This window comes from Xenopus tropicalis, chromosome 5 (assembly GCF_000004195.4).
Source record: "Xenopus tropicalis strain Nigerian chromosome 5, UCB_Xtro_10.0, whole genome shotgun sequence".
Lineage (NCBI taxonomy): Eukaryota > Metazoa > Chordata > Amphibia > Anura > Pipidae > Xenopus > Xenopus tropicalis.
The window spans coordinates 14,850,688-14,872,855 of NC_030681.2; the positions used below are offsets into that span (position 1 = coordinate 14,850,688).

General features: G+C 42.0%; 1 protein-coding gene across 1 annotated transcript in view; it reads left to right on the plus strand.

Annotated features, from left to right (window-relative positions):
- The window catches only part of lpgat1 (lysophosphatidylglycerol acyltransferase 1), a 69,560-nt gene extending 50,172 nt beyond the window's left edge, over positions 1–19,388 (plus strand). The window contains exons 7-8 of the mRNA XM_018094115.2: positions 13,978–14,084; positions 15,663–19,388. Coding sequence (XP_017949604.1) covers positions 13,978–14,084; positions 15,663–15,814 — 259 coding nt within the window. The 3' untranslated portion in view covers positions 15,815–19,388. The remainder of the gene's footprint in view (positions 1–13,977; positions 14,085–15,662) is intronic.
- The last annotated feature ends 2,780 nt before the right edge of the window (positions 19,389–22,168 follow it).

Genomic DNA, 22,168 nt, shown 5'->3' on the forward strand with positions numbered 1-22,168 from the left:
TGCTTGACCTATATCTGCCCAAAGATCTATCAGGCAGGTTTGAAAATCCCATTGGCACATTGATTTGATGGGAATGGCATACTTGCCTGATAGATATCTGACTAGATGTAGGCCATGCAGCCGCAACTGTCTGATAGTCTGGCCTGAAAAGTTGAGGCACGTGTATGGTTATCTTTAGGCAGAAAATTCCAGATTAGAGAGGCCTAGTCGTCAAGTTTATAGTCAAGCCCTTCCCTCTCAAGCAAGAAAAATAACGAGAATAAGAAGTTATTTTAATATCTGTACAGGTATGGGATCAGTTTTCCACAAACCCCTTATCTAGAAAGCTCAGAATTACGGGAAGGCTGTCTCCCATAGACTCCATTATTAGCAAATAATTCTAATTTTTAAAAATGATTTACTTGATCCCAACTAAGATATAATTACCCCTTATTGGGGGCAGAACAGCCCTATTGGGTTTATTTAATGGTTAAATGATTCCCTTTTCTCTGTAATAATAAAACAATACCTGTACTTGATCCCAACTAAGATATAATTACCCCTTATTGGGGGCAGAACATTGGGTTTATTTAATGGTTAAATGATTCCCTTTTCTCTGTAATAATAAAACAGTACCTGTACTTGATCCCAACTAAGATATAATTACCCCTTATTGGGGGGCAGAACATTGGGTTTATTTCATGGTTAAATGATTCCCTTTTCTCTGTAATAATAAAACAGTACCTGTACTTGATCCCAACTAAGATATAATTACCCCTTATTGGGGCAGAACAGCCCTATTGGGTTTATTTAATGGTTGAATGATTCCCTTTTCTCTGTAATAATAAAACAGTACCTGTACTTGATCCCAACTAAGATATAATTACCCCTTATTGGGGCAGAACAGCCCTATTGGGTTTATTTAATGGTTAAATTATTCCCTTTTCTCTGTAATAATAAAACAGTACCTGTACTTGATCCCAACTAAGATATAATTACCCCTTATTGGGGCAGAACAGCCCTATTGGGTTTATTTCATGGTTAAATGATTCCCTTTTCTCTGTAATAATAAAACAGTACCTGTACTTGATCCCAACTAAGATATAATTACCCCTTATTGGGGCAGAACAGCCCTATTGGGTTTATTTCATGGTTAAATGATTCCCTTTTCTCTGTAATAATAAAACAGTACCTGTACTTGATCCCAACTAAGATATAATTACCCCTTATTGGGGACAGAACAGCCCTATTGGGTTTATTTCATGGTTAAATGATTCCCTTTTCTCTGTAATAATAAAACAGTACCTGTACTTGATCCCAACTAAGATATAATTACCCCTTATTGGGGCAGAACAGCCCTATTGGGTTTATTTAATGGTTGAATGATTCCCTTTTCTCTGTAATAATAAAACAGTACCTGTACTTGATCCCAACTAAGATATAATTACCCCTTATTGGGGCAGAACAGCCCTATTGGGTTTATTTCATGGTTAAATGATTCCCTTTTCTCTGTAATAATAAAACAGTACCTGTACTTGATCCCAACTAAGATATAATTACCCCTTATTGGGGCAGAACAGCCCTATTGGGTTTATTTAATGGTTGAATGATTCCCTTTTCTCTGTAATAATAAAACAGTACCTGTACTTGATCCCAACTAAGATATAATTACCCCTTATTGGGGGCAGAACAGCCCTATTGGGTTTATTTCATGGTTAAATGATTCCCTTTTCTCTGTAATAATAAAACAGTACCTGTACTTGATCCCAACTAAGATATAATTACTGTATATACTCGAGTATAAGCCTAGTTTTTCAGCACCCAAAATGTGATGAAAAAGTCACCCTCGGCTTATACTCGAGTAGGGTGCCATGGGTCTCTCTAGACTAGCACCCTCTCTCCTTTTGTGTGCAAATTAGGCCACCTGCAAACAGACCCTCCAGTGCCCTGGCCTAGGCTCCCTGTAGCAATACTTATTTCCCCTTACATCTCCTCCGGGACCGGGTCTGCTGCCAGTTTGCCAATGCGCAATGAGCGTGGGGTAGTACTCATATTGTTTTTGTTGACCGTCTTCTCCGCTTACAGAGCTGGTTTACTGTTTTTCTTTGAAATAAATATTGAAAAACATATACCCCACTGATGCCTCATTTAATGTAATTTTATTGGTATTTATTTTGATTATTGAAACTTAGCAGTAGCTGCTGCATTTCCCACCCTAGGCTTATACTCGAGTCAATACGTTTTTTTCCAGTTTTCTTAGGTAAAATTAGGTACCTGGGCTTATATTCGGATCGGCTTATACTCGAGTATATACGGTACCCCTTATTGGGGGCAGAACAGTCCTATTGGGTTTACTTACTATTTAAATGGTTTTTAGCAGACTTAAGTTATGGAAATCCAAATTATAAAAAGATCCATTATCCAGAAAACCCCAGGTCCTGAGCATTCTGAGTAACAGGTCCCATACCTGTACATATTTTGTTTATCTTGAATGAAAACTAAAGCCAAACGCACTTCTATAAAAAAGATTGTGTCCCTTTTAAGTTTGAAAATAGTTGAAGAGCTGCCCATCCCTTATTCCGCTGAACAATTAAGCATTCTGTGCAAAGCGTTATTTAAATAAAGGATAATAATAATAATGAAATCCCTTTAAGGCTGAGCCGTGGGACAGGAGCTTTATTTCCAGTGCAAATGTGACTGGGTGATATATTTCCATGACTGTAAGCAGGCTCGGCCATATGACTTCAGGGCTTCCAAGCTGCAGGATATCCGTGCTAGATGCAGGCAAATGGACAAAATCTTTAAAAAGAAGATTAACGTGATGAAGGCTGAACAAGGAAGCTTCAAAAACCAATCAAGGCAAAGTAATGCCAGAATAATTGGATTAGAGAAATCTCTGACTAAGACATTGATTTCACTATATTATTGTTACAGTAGTGGCACAGCTATGGGCAGATAAAGCCGAGAATTCCATTACAGTCAAGCCAATATAGAGCATTTGTACAGGCAGCGTGAGTGGGAACTTGTCTCCCCAAGGAAATTCTCTTATGTTTGGCAGGCACTTTGCCAGCTGCCAGGCAGCACTCAGGATCTTCATACAGCTAGGAATGTTGGGCATTGTCACTGTAACATATTCCTTGTGCATAAGAGAACTGGTCTGGGATTCCAAATAGTCCCTGGCATTTCCAGTACACAGAGGCCCAAACAGCCCCCACCAGCCCAATAAATAGTGACTGTCTATGGCATCTTACAGCAGCCCCTCTGGCATTTGCCAGAATCTACAGATTGCCAGTCTGGCCTGGTAAATATTGTCCTGGCTTGACATGAACCTAGGACCCTAGCACTGCAACATAGCAGCACCAACTACTGCAGCACCTTGCTGCCCATGGCTAGGGGGAACCTATGTGCCCAACACCTCATTTCAAAACCAAGGGAATTAATATGGTCCAGTCTATACCAATATATATGATATATTAAAGGAGAAGGAAAGTCATTTTGGCATTTTAATGCCAATAGATTTGCCACATTAGTGCCATCTAGAACAATATATGTATTCTGCAGAAACCATTACCATACCTGAGTAAACCGCTTTAGAAGCTTTCTCCATTTGCTTAAGATAGCAGCTGCCGTTTTAAGTAGCTTCCTTCCTGCAGTCTCTAGCCGTTATAGCTGAGATCACACATTCCTAAGGGAGGGCGTTCTTAGCATTCTGGTGGGAGGGGGGAGCAGGAAAGGGGAGAGAACTACGCAGACTCTGGCCCGGGAATAAAGGATGTTTCTGAGAGTAGAAGTCAGATACCAAAGAACATGTTTACAAAAAAGGAGACAAGAAATCCTGTGTTTCTTTTGATAGAGGACTCAGTGCAGCATTTCTGTGAGTGCTTATGGCTGTATTTACATAGACCTTTCTGATAAAGCTTACTTAGTTTTTACCTTTCCTTCTCCTTTAATAACCAATAATATATACTCGCTATTACAAGCTTTACCCTCCGCTCTTCAGGGAAGGCTTGCCACTAGATGTTGTAACACTGTTCGGTAGTAATGAGTAAAAAAAATTTTTTACCAGGCATGGATTCACAGTGAAACTCTGCATTTTGCCATTGATCAATGGTTTCTTGAAACTTCCACAAAATTTTGCAGAGAAAATCTGCGGTTGCTTCAAAAAAAGGCGTGGTTGTGTCAAAGAAGGGTGTGGTCATGTCAAAAGAGGTGCGGCCATGTCAAAAAAGGGCTCTGACGTGTAAAAAAAAGAGTTGCAGTAAGTGTAACAATACCACACTGTTCTGCTGAGTTTAGGTTAGGGCTGTGTGCAGCCAGTCAGGTCTGTCTGTAGCCATTCTGGGTGATTCCCAGTCCATTTTCCCCCGCAGACCTAGATTCAGCCCCATGTGTCACTAGCGTTATTTTTTACCCATTATCCAGCTGAGCCAGGGCAGGGCCTCCCCCAAACTGACCCTCCTAGGTGCAGAAATACACTGTAAGTATCACAGCTGAAGGACTGGTGCTACTTGAATCTGAGCTAGAGAGTTGGCCTCGGCTAAAGGAAACTATGGTGGTTTTCCCTTCTGAACACAAAATAATAATTATACTGTCACAATATTAGTATAGAGGGCAGTGTATGCTTTACTTGGCATTCCCTGCTCTGCAGAACAGGGCACTGCTTTATCCGAGAGGATAAACCATCTACTGAAGGTTTTTCATGACACTTTGGCCACTGGGGGGCACTGTTTTATTACAGTCTATGTTATAAATCTTATGAGGTTCAAAATCCAGAAATCTGTAATCTATATAGCAGGGGTGGGTACATTATCCTCTGTAATGTATAAAGCTGTAGTTATGGGACCATATAAAAGGCCACGGGCTGAGCTTATTTAAGTTCTACTTTAATGCAACATTGGGTGGAACCCTAGTAAATACAAGTCTGTATTGTTGAAGCTGTAACCTTGGATCCCTTCTTATAGATGCTGCCAGGACAATCCCAGGCAAATCTAATCCCCCAGCGTATGGATTAGTACTGGGTATGTGCACGGTGTGTAAATAGTTCCAGAAGGGGGTGGAGCTAATGAGATCTACTCCTGCTGTGAGAGAGCTTTTTTATTCTTGTATATAAACCTGTATTTATCCTTACTCTACAGGGTGTTCACCTAGGTGTTTGCCTAACATTACTAAATAATACCTTACTTACCCTCACTATGTAGTAGATTGAGGTAACTTTGCAGTTTCTCTTGTGAGAACATGGGGAACACTACAGACTCCTTCCACACAAAGCACTGACTGACATTGGATATTTGTAGGATTTAGTTGTAGTTCTTATTAATGCACACTCACAGGGATGCCTGCCCTGACTGCGGCTTGCTTTGCCAGGAATACACTGTAAGATCCACTTGTTTGACAAGCACCACCAGTGCACCACACCTATCAAAATCTGGCCATAAGCCACATTTAAATGTAAAAAGAATTGGGGAGCAACACAAGCCAGTCCAACCTTGTTCCCCAATATCCCAGTGAGCTGTATAATAGTGCCCAGCTGGTATGTAATACAGGAGATATCCTGTGAGCGCTCTCTGTTACCCCCTGCTGGTATATGGTACAGGAGATTCACCCTACTTCTATGCATTATCAGTAACTCTTTAGCCAGTATATAGTTAGCAAGTGAGGGAATACACGGTTATGGGAGATAGCTCTTAGTACAAGTTGATACAGGGACTGGTCCGATTGCCATCTTGGAGTCAGGAAGGAATTTTTTCCCCTCTGAGGCAAATTAGAGAGGCTTCAGATGGGGTTTTTTGCCTTCCTCTGGATCAACTTGTAGTTAGGCAGGTTAGGTATAGGCATTATGGTTGAACTTGATGGACGTATGTCTTTTTTCAACCCAACTTACTATGTTACTATGTTACTATGTAGTTCAGCAGGGGGTACGCTAACCATTTAGCTGTTTTGTCTAGACAACGGCCCCAGTATTGAGTATGTTGCAGACTACACTGATTCCCAATGCTACTTACTATAGCAATTACATTTCCAAATAACTTTTAAAGCACTAATAATTTTTAATAAATTCACATTGGAAAGTTGCTTGGAATTAGGCACGGGGTTGACACGTCCTTTAAAAAGGAAGCCTTCTAATATATTTGCAGAGTGCCGCCTTGGGTTACTCAGCATGGCCATATCTTCCCCCCCCCAGTTATACTATACTACACTAGCTCATACATTGAGGCTCACTTATCAGCTTTCTCAGGGAATGTTGCTAAATGGAGGATTCATCCCCCTAGTTATATAGGTGTTGGTGCAAGGGGCAGGCTTTAACCCTGAACGTTTCATTCAGTCGGTTAGGATAGGCCAACCGCCAATATGACGCTGACAAGAGGACGAAAGAAACATCCTACAAGCGGGAGGAGCAAGCGTAGCCGAGTGGTCAAGACCACCCGCCTTAAGCCAGCCAGCCAGTAGTTCTAATCCCCCCATAGCCAGAGATATGTCTCACCACAGGTTACGCCCTTGTGACCCCTGGACAGAAGTCACTTAACCTCCCTATGTCCCGGCAACCGCTTGGCCCAGAAATGGGCCGCTGCGGTTGTCGTTATGACTTTTTCAATGGCTCCATTTGCATTTCCCCACAAATCCTCTTTTTTGCACTTTTAAGGGCAGCTCACGATTTATGATACAGGTATCCTGAATGTTATCTGGAAAACTCCAGGTCCCAAGCATTCTGGATAAGGGGTCTTTCTGTAATTTGGATCTCCATACCTTAAGTCAACTAAAAATAATTTAAACATTAATGAAACCCAATAGGATTATTTTCCTCCAATATGGATTAATGATATCTTAGTTGGGATCAAGTACAGGTACTGTTTTATTATTACAAAGAAAAGGGAATCATTTAACCATGAAATAAACCCAATAGGGCTGTTCTGCCCCCAATAAGGGGTAATTATATCTTAGTTGGGATCAAGTACAGGTACTGTTTTATTATTACAGAGAAAAGGGAATCATTTAACCATTAAATAAACCCAATAGGGCTGTTCTGCCCCCAATAAGGAGTAATTATATCTTAGTTGGGATCAAGTACAGGTACTGTTTTATTATTACAGAGAAAAGGGAATCATTCAACCATTAAATAAACCCAATAGGGCTGTTCTGCCCCAATAAGGGGTAATTATATCTTAGTTGGGATCAAGTACAGGTACTGTTTTATTATTACAGAGAAAAGGGAATCATTTGACCATTAAATAAACCCAATAGGGCTGTTCTGCCCCAATAAGGGGTAATTATATCTTAGTTGGGATCAAGTACAGGTACTGTTTTATTGATACAGAGAAAAAGGAAATTATTTTTAAAAATTAGAATTATTTGCTTATAATGGAGTCTATGGGAGATAGCCTTCCGGTAATTTGGAACTTTCTGGATAATGGGTTTCCGGATAATGAATCCCATACCTGTACCAGCTATCAAATTGCCCACCATATAAGTATGCCTGCTTGCCCCTGTCACGGTGAGTGAAATCGTGCTGTCTATGGCAGCTGAAAGCAACTGTCATGGGAAAAAATAAGTTTCTTATCACTGCCAATAAGAAGCCAATTAATAGGTGAGCTGAGCTACAGCGCAAGGACAATGGAGCTTACAAAGGCCGCCAAAATCAGCAAGTGCATTTTAGGGTTATTTTTAGGAATTTGATTAGAATATATGGAAATAATCATAGAACAGAATTTACACTGGGGAGCGGATAGGAGAGTAATGGAGATATTCTCTGAGCCGTATAATAGTGCCCAGCTGGTATATAATACAGGAGATATCATGTGAGCGCTATCTGTTATCCCCTGCTGGTATATGGTACAGGAGATTCACCCTACTTCTATGCATTATCAGTAACTCTTTAGCCAGTATATAGTTCAGCAGGGGGTAAGCTAACAATTTAGCTGCTTTGTCTAGACAACGGCCCCAGTATTGAGTATGTTGCAGACTACACTGATTCCCAAGCAGCCATGACTCATGTATCTAAACTTATTACTAATGACTCTGAGCAGCGAATTGCCTTTGCGTCTTTATACAAAAGGAATAATAAAGTGGTCAAGTTCCATTTGCCAAAACACTGTCCAGCCAAATAAGGATTTTACCAGCCGGATTTCGCATTTCATTTTGTCATTTCACTTTAGGGGCATTTCCTGAAGGGTCATTTTAGTTTGCCCAGGGAAACTATACATTTTTTTTTTTTAGGACAAGGGGCTTTCTAATGTTTTCTAAATTTCTGCAGCGAGATGTAAGGGTCTAAATACCATCTTCGTGGGGAAAAGTGAATCAAGGGCCAACCCCCCGCACTACTCTGCCCCCGCACTACTTCTCTAGCCCCTACTGATTACTGGTCAACAGCAATGTGGCCCACACGCCAACATGCCCGGTGAAAAGGAGCCCAGCAGGTCTTTATCCAATGCCCTGTTGGGCCAGTCCAACCTTGAACCCCAGTATCCCAGTTTGGGTGCCAGTGTGTATGTGCTGTTTGCTGATCACCAATATGGCTACTGGAAACAGAAGGGGCACAGTTAAAGTTGGGGGGCAATGCTGTCAGGCAGCTCTGTAGTTCAGGGCATGCTATGGGGGCACAGATAAGTTGGGGCAAATGTCAGTGAAGTGATTAAAGAGGGGGCACTGCTGCTAAAACTAAAAAATTGCCTGGGAGGCTTTACTTTTCCTTTAAATAAAATGTATACAATATATTCGCTCAAAATGTTATTGCCTCATTCATTAAACTAAAACTAGCATAATCATGCAAATGTGAGGTAAAAATGTTTAACATATAGGATATAGATTCAACTTTTTTTAAATCATTTTTTACTTGTTTATAAAATGTTAATGTGGCTTTACTCCATTTTGAAAATGTCTGGAAAAAATGTCATATAAATGTTGTTTAAAGGACAAATTCACAAAAGTGTCTGTAAACTGTCTTTCTTAAACCAAAAACGGAAAAGTGGCGGTTAAGTCGGAATTTAGGCGGATTTCTGTTTGTGAATCTGGAGAAAGTGTTTTCCACCAGTTTTTCCACCACCAACTTTTACTCCAAAAAAGGGCTCTCTCCACTTTTGTGAATTCCCCCCATAGTGTTGTGTGTTTCTTCCAAACAACTCAACTTTGGTTTCATCTGTCCACAGAATATTTTGCCAGTACTGCTGTGGAACATCCAGGTTTTCTTTTGCAAACTTTAAATGTGCAGCAATGTTTTTTTTGGAGAGCAGTGGCTCCCTCTGTGGTATCGTCCCATGAAATCCATTCTTGTTTAGTGTTTTACATATCGTAGATTCGCCTCACTCCAGTTAGCTCTTGGAGATGTCATTAGTCTAGGGCAGTGATCCCCAACCAGTGGCTCGGGGGCAACATGTTGCTCACCAACCCCTTGGATGTTGCTCCCAGTGCCCCCAAACCAGGGAGTTATTTTTTAATTTCTGACTTTGTAGCAAGTTTTGGTTGAATAAAAACAAGATTTCCTACCAAATAAAGCCCCTGTAAGCTGATAGGGTGCATAGAGGCTGCCTAATAGCCAATCACAGCCCTTATTTGGCTCCTCCATGAACGTTTATGGTGCTTGTGTTGCTCTCCAAGTCTTTTTACATTTGACTGTGGCTCACAAGTAAGAAAGGTTGGGGAGCCCTTTTCCACCTGCACTGTGAATGTTTACATGGTATGTTCAATAAAAACATGGAAACATGTAACATTTAAATATTTGTGTGGTATTAGTTTAAGCAGACTATGATTGTCTATTGTTGTGACTTAGATAAAGATCAGATCTCATTTTATGACCAATTTGTGCAGAAATCCATATAATTCCAAAGGGTTCACATACTTTTTCTTGCAACTGTATAAAAAAATCTCCTGGAGAAGCTCTATTAACTGATGGGTTTTGGAAAAAAACACGTTTTCCCATGACGGTATTCCTTTAAAAGGTAGTTTCTATTGGGAAGTGGCTATTTCAAAGGCTGTACCTGTTCTCTCTTTGTCCTATTTAACACTTTTTCCGGCACACAAGCTCGAACAAGAACTGAAAATATTTAATACAGTTTGGCCACCCCCCCCCCCCCCCCCCCCCCCCCCAAAGATTCAACAAATAATGAATACATTTACTGAGCCTTTACTTACAGCAAGAACATCCCAATCTAATCAGGAAAGGCAGATGTTGGTTACAAAGGAAATAACCGTGTTCTGAGTCTCTGTGGAACTTTGAATGCAGAATAATGAGCATATTTTGGAACAGTCTCAAAGGTCTGCAGTTGCCACCTGTGCCCTAATGCTCGGTGTAAGGCATCTCATTTCTGCTGTATAGCTGACTTCTTATGAAAGACATTTATACAGAGAATTAACCATTCATTTCAGTCCCCGCTTCAGAAAAGTTTATAGTCCAATTACCATGTCCTAAGGGGGATTTTACAAAAGTTGAGAGAGCCCTTTTTTGGAGTAAAAGTGGTGGAAAACACTTTCTCCGGATTCACAAACAGAAATCCGCCTAAATTCCGATTCAACCGCCACTTTTCTGTTTTTGGTGAAAGAAAGACAATTTACAGACACTTTTGTGAATTTGTTGTTTAAACGACATTTATACGCCTTTTTAACAACATTTTTCCCGACATTTTCAAAATGGAGTAAAGCTCAGTGTAACTCAGTAAGCTCTTCTGTTTTGTTTCCCCCAGTCTCCATTTCACACCTCTGGTAGGGGCCCCATTGGGGGATCAGTAACATATAAATGGGGATTAGCAGACTATTGTTAGGGGACAAGTTTCTGTCTCACCCTAGAACAATAGGTGCAAAAAGCCTCATTGATATTTTATAAACAAGTAAAACACTGATTAAAAAAAAGTTTAATTTATATCTTATATATAAAAAGTTTTTACCTCACATTTGCATGATTATGCTAGTTTTAGCTTAATCAATGAGGCAATAACATTTTGAGTGATTATATTGTATACATTTTTATGTAAAGGAAAAGTAAAGCCTCCCTGGCAAATTTTTAGTTTTAGCAGCAGTGCACCCTCTTTAATCACTTCACTGACATTTGCCCCAACTTATCTGTACCCCCATAGCATGTCCTGAACTACAGAGCTGCCTGACAGCATTGCCCCCCACCTTTAGCTCTGCCCCTTCTGTTCCCAGCAGCCATCTTGGGGATCAGCAAACGCACATACACACTGGCACCCAAACTGGGATATTGGGGTACAGGGTTGGACTGGCCAAACAGGGCACTGGATAAAAACCCAATGGGCCCTAGTCCCGTTGGACCTCTATTCACCGGGCATGTTGGTGTGTGGGCCGGATTGCTGCTGGCCAGTAATGAGTAGGGGCTAGAGAAGAAGGTATTTAGACCATTAAATTTAGTTACAGGAGTGGAATTACACAGAAATATAGAAACCATTTGAAAGCCCAGCTTGTCCTAAACAAATTAAAATTACCCCTCAGGAAATGCCCCTAAAGTGAAATGGCAAATGAAATGCAAAATCCTGCCGGTAAAATCCTTATTCCAAGGTTCATGTAGATGTGGGGCCGGGTTTGATGGCACCGACAGATTTACTAAGAGATAAAGGCAAATTCATAAAAAAATTGTTGGCAAAATGACAAAATCTGAAAACGGTCTGTTTAAAAAACAAATTCACAAAAGTGGAGATAAAGATTTGTGAATTAGGTGGAAGTTCCGGCAAATCTATCTCCACTTTTATTTTGTTTCAATATCACAACTTCTGTGAATCCCCCCCCCTAGTGACATAAACACTTACAATGCTACAGTTACGGAGTTAGGGATTCTGTCATAATTTTTATGGGGTATTTTTTATGCCTAAATTACACTGTTACATAGAAAATAATTCACCCTACCATTTAATATGTTATTCTTGAACCAACAAATGTATTTGTAGCTGTAATATTGGTGTGTAGGCGCCATCTCAGTGCATTGTGCCTGAGTCTGAGCTTTCAGCCAGCGCTACTCATTAGAACTGCTTTCAGCTAACCTATTGTTTCTCCTACTCCCATGTAACTGGAGGAGTCCCAAGCCGGACTTGGATTTCTTACTATTGAGTGCTATTCTGTAGTGCTGGGCGGTATGACCAAAAATTTATATCACGGTATTTTTTTTATTATATCGGTATCACGGTATTTGACGGTATTTTTTTTTCCCCATGCATGATTAGGTGACCACCCCAAACACCCCCCCATCCAACCCCCCATCCAACCCCAAACACCCCCCCATCCCCTTCACATAAATAAACCTTACGGGCCAGGCAGCCGCAGGCACCCCCAACAGCTCACAGAGCCTCCTGGCAATTTTTCTTACTATTTCCGGGTTGCGCACGTGACGTCAGCGCGCACGTAACGTCAGCGCGCACAACCCGGAAATAGTAAGAAAAATTGCCAGGAGGCGCCCACACCGGTATGCCGGTAAGTTAAAATTTTTTATCATCTTTTTTAAAAAAAACCGGTGTTCGGTATATACCGGTATACCGCCCAGCACTACTATTCTGATACCTACTGGGAGCTGCTATCTTGCTCCCTTCCCATTGTTCTGCTGATCAGTTGCTGGGGGTGAGGGGGTGGAAATCACTCCAACTTGCAGCGCAGCAGTAAAGTGTGACTAAATCTGAGCTTTCAGAAGGAGCCAGAGCTACACATTAGAACTGCTTTCAGCTAACCTATTGTTTCCCCTATTCCCATGTACCTGGAGGAGTCCCAAGCTGGACTTGGATTTCTTACTATTGAGTGCTATTCTGATACCTACTGGGAGCTGCTATCTTGCTCCCTTCCCATTGTTCTGCTGATTGGCTGCTGGGAGGGGGGGGGGGGATATCACTTCAGTCAGTCCCTGGATGGCCTCTAAACTGAGAGTAATCCCAGAAACTTATGATTCTATGTATGGAACACAACAATCGTGACCAAGATTCTCATGAGACCTTCTCTCATTCAGATATAAGTAGGACTAGGTGGATAATCCCATAAACACTGGACATCATCGGGCTGTAGATGCGATCATGATTTGGCCCATCGCTGGGCATATACCCTCTAGTGGCCTGGCCAGACAAGTGGATGCTGATATGCATGGCCTGCCAGGAAGGCAGTTAATACTAGTAGCTTTGATATCAGGAAATAAATAGCTGGAAGCACAATGTAAGACAACTCTGTTATTCTGGCTGTACAGGTTCTGCACGTTAAAGCTTTGTGTTTGATGGGTGTGTTTTGGCCCTGGCTGTAACAGCAGGTAATAGCAATTAACACATGTGATTTCCAGGTGATTTCCCCTGGATAACTGCTTAAGAAACCCTGATCTAATATTCATTATTTAGGGACACACGGAGCTACAAGTGGCAGCTACAGAAATAGACAATGCTGATCCTTTACTGATAATTGTCTCTGTGTGTTTTAGCAGTAGCAGTTCTCAGTATTGTCTATGGCAGGGGATTTCCTGGAATATAGTAGCCATGAAAAAGTGCCTGCTACTAAGTAGTTCTGTGTGTCTTCACTCTAACAGGCAGTTTCTGTAGAATAACATTCTGGTGTAAACTGATTCAATGAGTGCAACATATAGAGCTACTGCTGTACTGCTGTATAAGCTAGTGCTTACTAAAACATATGCAGATTATTCACTGAACCTGATTAAAGGAGAAGTAACAGATTTTATTCTCTCCTCCCAAGACACAACCCATCCCCCACCACAACCACAGTAATCACAGGTTATCCAACATATCTGTTCCCTATCCCCATCTTTGGCCTCGCCCTTTCTGTTCCCAGCCTTGGGCTTAGTGATTGGGGACAAGGTGCTTGAGTCGGTCCATTGTCACTTAGTGCTCAGTTTTGCTTTATGGAGATATGGACAGTTATCTCTCTGCATTTTAGAGTTCTCCCAGCATCCCTCTAATCACATCCATGTGTTGGTGGGGGGCTGCTTTTGTTGTCAGCGTTCTTATGTCAGAAGGTTAATTTTTTGCACAAATTTACATTTGACCCCAGGCCATGATGCACTTTGTCTCTTTCCAACAGAATCTACCCAATCAAAGACGTGCCCATGGAAACAGAAGCCCTGACAGATTGGTTATACCAACGATTTGTTGAAAAGGAGGATCTCTTGGCACATTTCTATGAAACAGGTATTTGGGGGAATTTGCCGCGGGTCGGTGGCTTCCCTGCATTTTATATACATATTACACATTACTTTCATTTTGTCTGGCTTTCCAAGGAAAATGAAAGAAAAACCAGAACCCCACACAAGGGGACATGATTACTCTGTACAAGTACATTAGAGGGGATTATAGGCAGATAGGGGGGTGTTCTTTTTTCCCATAAAAACAATCAACGCACCAGAGGCCCCCCCTTTAGATTAGAGGAACGGAGCTTCCATTTGACGCAACGTAGGGGGTTCCTCACGGTGAGGGCAGTGAGGGGGTTGGGGAATGCCCTGCCGGGGGATGTTGGGTAGGGGGTTCCTCACGGTGAGGGCAGTGAAGTTGGGGAATGCCCTTCCTAGAGATGTGGTAATGGCAGATTCTGTTAATGCCTATAAGAGGGGCCTAGATGAAGCATAGTACCCAAGGCTATTGTGATACTAATATCTACAGTTAGTATTAATGGTTGTATATATAGTTTATGTATGCGAGTGTATAAATGGAAGGGTAGAACTTTATGGTCTTTTCTCAACCCTATGTAATTATATGCCCCCCCCCCTCCATGAACACAAGCATGCAATACCTACAATTTTGACTGTAGAGGGGCAGGTAGATGCACTTGATACACAGCTGAGTGCATTTACTGCTCTACATCATTGGTTGAGATCCAAGAGCAGCCATATTGGTATTTCATAAGGCTCGCACTTTTCTTATCCATTAAAACACAATTATTTGAATGGTTTAGTTGTGCTACTCTTATGGCCAGCGACCCTATTCCACTCTTACCTTCCATCTTCTTCTATGGCTTTCCTCCTTCTGAACTTCTTAGCCTGGGATATGTGCAGCATAAGCTGGGGTGCAGAGTACTTGAGGCACATGTGTAACACAACCCTGCCCCACAGACTGGCACATTGCCCGTACACTATCCAAAAGGACAGGAAGTGGAGGTCTGTGCCAGAAGAAGACAACAAGTGTAGGCTGTTTAACCCAGGAGAGCTTATTAATGTATATACTTTGCTTTATTTACTCATGGGAGCAGCCATATACTCTATATCAGTGATCCCCAACCAGTGGCTCAGGGCAACATGTTGTTCCCCAACCCCTTGGATGTTGCTCTCAGTGCCCCCAAACCAGGGAGTTATTTTTGAATTCCTGACTTGGGGACAAGTTTTGGTTAAATAAAAACAAGATTTCCTACCAAATAAAGCCCTCTGTAAGCTGATAGGGTGCATAGAGGCTGCCTAATAGCCAATCACAGCCCTTATTTGGCTCCTCTATGAACGTTTATGGTGCTTGTGTTGCTCCCCAAGTTTTTTTACATTTGACTGTGGCTCACAAGTAAGAAAGGTTGGGGATCTCTGCTCTATAGATATCAAATAACCAGTGGCCCCAGAAAAGTGAAAACCTGCTTAGCTTTACTTGGCAAATACTCCAGAAAAAGGCTTCAAAGATGGGTTTCCTTCCCTTTCTCCATATTGCCACTCAATACAAATGAGTACTATGAATCCTAATAAGACTGAACCTTTCTATATGAGTAATCTGTCTTTCTGGCTCTTTGTACAGGTGCTTTTCCCCCCCTGAAGGGCCAAAGCAAAGCCAGCTCAAGGGAGATGGCCCTCAGCAACTCCTGGCTTTTCCTCGTACAGTCTCTGGCCTTCTTGTCAGGCTACATGTGGTACTGCCTTCTCCAATATTTTTATCGGTCTCTATTTTAAAGCTGGGCGGAACTTAAGGACTCAATAGTAGGAAGTTCCAGGCTCCTGCGAGAGAGCACCACGTTATCTGTGTGAATGTGAATACGCCACAGTTGAGTAAATAGCGGACTTTTTTTTTTTTTCTGGTTTTGTTTTGTTTCTAGATAATTTTAAATTTTTGCTTTTTACATCCTTACTGGGTCAGTTTTAAATGAAGAAACCTATGGATCAGCGTCAGTGACTTGCTCGTTTTTAGGAAGCAGAAGAGACCAGGTCTTTTTGGATCATGAAGCGGAAAGCGTCTAAAGCTTTCGTTTTAGGCAGAGGACATCTACAGTTGATGTTACCATTAGTAAAACTTACTGTAGGGGGGTGGGGACAGAAAACTCTCCATAATGGGTCAGATATCACAAAACATGGCGGCGGTGTGTGTCAAGTGGGCGGAACCTGGCTGTACACGTAGAGATGCACGGTGGAGCGGATTGTCGCATTTTGACATTTACTTGGAATACCGAGCATCCATATCCACTCGTGTGCCCGGCGGGCTCCAGAAGCCAATATCACTAGCGCTGTTGCTGTTCCCGGAAGTCGTTAATGTCGCTAAGAAATCACGCAACCAATTGAAATGAGACGGGAAGCTCGTTGTCGTTTTTACGTTTACACACAGCACCTAGTTTACTTGTCTCCTGCTTCCTGAGGATAAATGTCAGCTCACTTGTCAAGATTCATCATCATCATTGTTTTTTTTTTTTTTTTGTTAATTTTGTATGTAAATTTTAACAGTGTATTTTTATTTCTTCTAATTGCACTTTTTAAGACGTAGTTAAAAACTGTAGAGAATTTTGTGCTAAATCTTAAGCCCCAGAAACTGTCGGATTTGCTGATAGTGAGAGGAGGGTGAGACACCATGCTGTGTGTCCTCTCTTACAAGGGTCTTTGACCTGCACTTTTCCAACTGAATAGCAGTCGGGATGGGAGCTGACATTTAACAGTAACCGGGGGAGTATAGGATAGAGCTCACTGCCCTGTTACGTGGTTTATTATTCCACGCTGAGGGGCCACTGCCCTGTGATCTGTTTGGAGATCCCTGTCCTATGTCCCAGGTAACAGCCACTGTCCTGAGACCTGGTTGGAGACCTTTGCCCTATCACCCAGTTGACAGCCACTGCCATCCAACCTTGTTGACTGCCCCATGACTGAAAGTGGTGACATGAATAATTCACAACAGTGCCGTAAGGCACAAATGTTAAGAATATCGAATGCCAAATGTGAACGGCCGAGGTACAGAGCGACGATCTAATTTTTAGGCAATGGGATGTGTTTCTCTCGTGGGGGCAGATAAAATGTTGAGGGTGAGTGGTTAAGGGTGTGTTAGAGAGAGAACATAATGATGATAAAGCCAAACATTGTGTAGAGCTGGTCCTACATGAAAGGTTGAGCAGTTCAGAAACTCAATTTTCTCCATGTGTAGTTGGTGGTTATTACAGACCAAAATGCCATTGGATTGCAACCAGTACTGAAACTACAAATTGGTCATTGCCCAACCTGGAAGGGTGTGGGTTCTACTCACCATGCAATCAAATCTGCTAGATAATTTGTTGAGTGTAGCTGGGTATGTATTGGTGTGGCCAGATTGCAATTAAGACCTCACTGCCAAACAGATAGGATTGCACAGGAATTGGGTTCAGTTGGAAAATGCGGGTTTAACAGAATTTTTATGAAAATGGTGAGGTGCCTCTGTAATGATATGAGATGCTTCCCCACAAAATAAGACTTCAATGAGATTGCACTGTGGACTATTTGTTTTTGCACGTACGAGTGGGAGCTGCCGATGCTGTTGTTATTGTAGATGTTCTCCCATTTCCAGCACTACCAAATCTGGATCTAAAACTGTGGCCCATAGATAGGACGGCCCTGCCCAGTCCTCTGGAGATTCCCTGACCCAGGAGAAACCAATACACGGCTCCCATAGGTATACACGCAGGGCTATGCTCCCACTCCTTATGGCAGAGATTCTCAAACTGTGAGACCAGCCCCCCCCCCCAGGTGGGCCCAAATAATTGGGGGTTTAGGGTGAGTGACTGCCGTGTACCCCAGGTACTACAGCTAATGACTCTTCTAATAATGTTTCATAACCTTGTTATTGGGGAAAATGCGCCTGATGGCCTGAGACTGCAAAGGGGACCTGAACCCAACAATCCTGGAAACCCCTTGGCATCTTTTGTAGGAAAAATTAAGTGTTTTCCCTGTGTAATATGGCACGCCAGACAAATGGAACCTGTTATGATGTCCGCTCTTATGGACCTGCTATGGACGGAAGAAAGGGAAGAATTTATTTTTGTAACTATTTGCTGTTGCCAGAGAGATATTGTCCTGTTAATATATTTGATGCACATTTCTGGGTTCTTTTTTAAGCCTAGTAGGGACTCGGCACTGATTCTGCAGCAATGTCTGTGCGCCAGCCCTGAATGGCAAGAGGGGAACGAGGAGCTCTATGTAGTAATAGGAACTAAGTCTGCTTCCAGGTCCAGGAACCAATCCGCATTTACGGAAGAAAGCAAACAGCTGATTTATTGCTAGACCTGGATCGACCCCTGTGCCTAATACTTCATAGAGCCTTAGGAAATAGGGGTTTATTCCTTTAGGCCAGATCTCATCTCACTCTGTTGGTGAGGCCTGGAGCTGAGAGGCACTATCCCCCATCATGCACGCACAGTATAGCCAAGAACCTGATAGAATGTTTAAACAGACATGAAACCGTCCGTTACTGAGATTTTAATGAGAGATATCTGAGATGACTATCCTGTAAATGTAAATAACTATTTACTAAATTAATGCATTTATACACAAAAAAAACTGGATTCTTTAGCCCCCTCCTTTAGCACTGATTGTTTAGGCCTCATTCTCACTCCTGGTCTGGCTGGACTGGCCTATTGCTCTGATTAAATAAAAAGCAATGAAACAAAGATCATCTCTGTAGACCAAACTGTCCCATATCTGCCCAGGTCCTGGCCTTGACATGTCAACATGGATCCGGGCATAGGAGAAGCTAGTTCTAGCATGGAACTTGGTTGCAGTTTCCTTGTGATTCCAATATTTGTTAAATAAAACATTAAAGCTCCACTGAGGTTGGAGTTGCTAGTGTGTACAAGCCCACTGACCTCAGTTCGTTTTACTTTTTGTCCGGTGCCAGTCCCAGTAAGTCACTATGGTTAATGAGGCCTACATATGTCTTTGTGGACTAAAGAGAATGACAGTTTCACCCTAACCTACTTTCGTTCAACCGTTGTCAAACTACAACTGCCAACATCCTTGATGAGATGTGATGTTGTAGTTCTGCAACTGCCAGAAGACTGTACATTGCATTTCCCTGACAGACTTTTGTAAGCAAAAGAGCAATTGAAGAAACCAGGTATTTGCCATATGAAAAGAATAAAGGAGAACTTTTTTTTTTTGTTTGTTTGTTTTTGTTTTTTTGCCAACCATGATTGTGTTAATGGATCGTAAGCCAAATGCCAATGTGTATCTGATCATATGTTTTGGAAGTGTGACCTACTCTTTTGTACTTAAGAAATTAAAGACTTATTGTACACAAGTTAATTTATTGATAGGAAACCTCAAGCAAATACATGACTTTTTCCTTGCCTTTAGAGGAGTCTTATGTCTTGTTAGACCCGTTTCATTATGGGTCAGTCGGGCCAAGGTGGGGGTGGCGCTGGGGTAAAAAATATGGAACATCCATTCATGTGCAAACCAATCTGGATTCTTCCAATCAAAATCAGCGCATAACAAGGTGATATTTTACCTTAGAACTTGTTCCTACATAAAAATATATGTCAAATTATAAAGGAAACAACATAAATTGCAGATGCCTATACATATACCAATCAGATGGGTAACCAATCACGAAAGACTTTCTAACAAGAAAAATGTTTGATTGGCTGGGGGGGGGGGGGGGGGTGAGGGTCATAAAGAGGATAAATAAGAGCGCCATCTCAAGGGCTTATAGGAGAGGTGCAGTTTGATATTCTCAGCAACACTGGCATGGGGATGTTTACTCAAGAGTCTGTAAGAGTATACCAATTAGGTTATTGAGCACTGCAGGCTACAATGTCCCTGGTATGTGTAAGAATATATAGATATATATACACACCAATTTTATTTTATGGAAACAGCCAATGGTGTAGAGGATGTGGGAGAATAGCAAACAAAGAAATAGGTTGATACGGTGACTCTGTCAGATGCTTATGAATCTATCTTCGATATCTTCTCCCGATATCGCCACCTACGGGTGGGTGATATTGGGCTAATTTGGTCATTTGGCCCTGGGGCCAAACGTTCGACTTAGAACGATGGGTATAGGCGTCCGTCGGTTCAGGGACCGCATCAACAAGCTGAGATCTGGACGATTTCAGGCCAGATGTTGGTCAGGCAGGCCTGCCGTTAGTGCCCATACACGGGCCGATAAGCTGCCGAATCAGTCTAAGGGACTGATATCGGCAGCTACAATTAGCTCATGTATGGCCACCTTAATGGGCAGCCCTGGACTGGGATCCAACATAGGCGCTGCCAATTCAAGTACACAGAGACCCAAACAGCTCCCCCCCAGTAGCCCAGTAAATACTCCACAGTAGATTTCCATCATATTTTATGGGTCAGGTTTAATCTGATCCACCATGCAATACCATGTGACCGCACAAGATCCTACAAAATCTGATCTCCATAGGGTGTAATGTAACGTTGGATCAGATAAGGTGGAGTGTTTTGTTCCTGCCATTGACAATCAGTGTAATTCAAAATTGCTGCGTCCGAATCCGACTTTATCATGTTGGATGTGGACGCAGCATTGTCTATCTGACCAATGTCCATCTGCCAGGACTTCAAAATATTATTCAGCAAGGCACAGTCATTTTTTTTTCAAACATAGCTGAGTTCTTCGCTGAGTGATTTGTAGGGATCCACTATTTTAGAATCGGGCGGAACCCTGTATCCTTTTGAAAGATCCAGCCAAATCCAATATCCAAATCGATAATGATGGGTTAGAGAACCGCGCACTAAGCCCACAGTGTTCCGTGTTTACATGACAAAAGCCTTGCGATTATAAGGATTTGGATTCAGGCGAATACTGCTGAAAAAGGCCGAATCTTGGTCAAATCCTGGTGACTTGACACCCCTTTATCAATACTCACACAGTATAAACTGGGCGTGGAGCTTCCCCTTTGAATATGGAGTTAGAATATATTTGGGGGGCACTCCCCTTTGTCTACCTGCCAGGACTGCCATTAGATATCGCTTTTCCCATCTCTTGCATTATATATTGGTTCCCCCACAAAATGAAGTCCTGATATTGCACCCCCTGCATATTGGTTTGGGGGTGGGGGTTAAAGTATTTGGTGCAAATAACCCCTGATTTTCAAATTCAAGTCAAATTTTGCGTGAATTTCCAAGCTAAAAGGGCACTTTGTATCTCCAATAAAAGCGGCATCTCGTACTGTACAAGGTCTACTGACTCCATACTGAACGTCCTGCATTTTGCTCAACTGCTCATATATCATTCAAATCCTTTTTAGGACAGTCAGATAAATCAAATCACGAGAGCTTTCTCTAATACAAATGGTTCTGCCATCTCACTGCATCCATTATTAACTCCGAGAGGACAACAGGCTTATTGATATACAGGTTCGGGACATAAAAGATTCTATTGCATACAAATGACTTCCTTGGCTTCTCCTTGAACAGGAGCCAGGAATCCTTTTATCGTGCTGCCTTTTAGGATTCTGCTCTTCGCAAGGACTGTTCTTTAGCAAACAGCAACTGGAGGAACGTAGCGCTCAGGGCCATCTTTGGTAGGGGCAGGGGCAATAGCGAGGCAAATGTTGTTGGGTCCCTTTATATTGAGTACAACTGTCCAGCCAAGGAAATCTGATGTCTTCTATCAATGTAAGGCCTATTACAAAATGTATTCTTCACCAACCACCTCCACCCCATCTAGTAAGCTTCTAACCAACCAGGTTACTTTGTTATTGGTTATTTTTTAGGATGGTCTTTAGGGCTTGGTCTTAAATATCACAACTCTGGCTCTATTTCATCACAGTTAACCACCTAGAACAGAACCCTGGTTGATTGGTTGATGACTTCCATAGGCAACATGTATGAGGTCACTAGCCACTTGGGGCTTACATAGGCCTGTGGAGAAGTTAAGGTAAAAACTAAGGAAGCTTTATCAGAAAGGTCTATGTAAATACAGACATAATCACTCACAGAAACGAGTCCTCTATCCATCTTTGGTATAGATGTGCTTCTGTGTCAGACTTCCTTCTCTCAGAAAAATCCTTCAAGGCACAACAGGAGTCTGCTCAGTTTGCTCCTATCCCC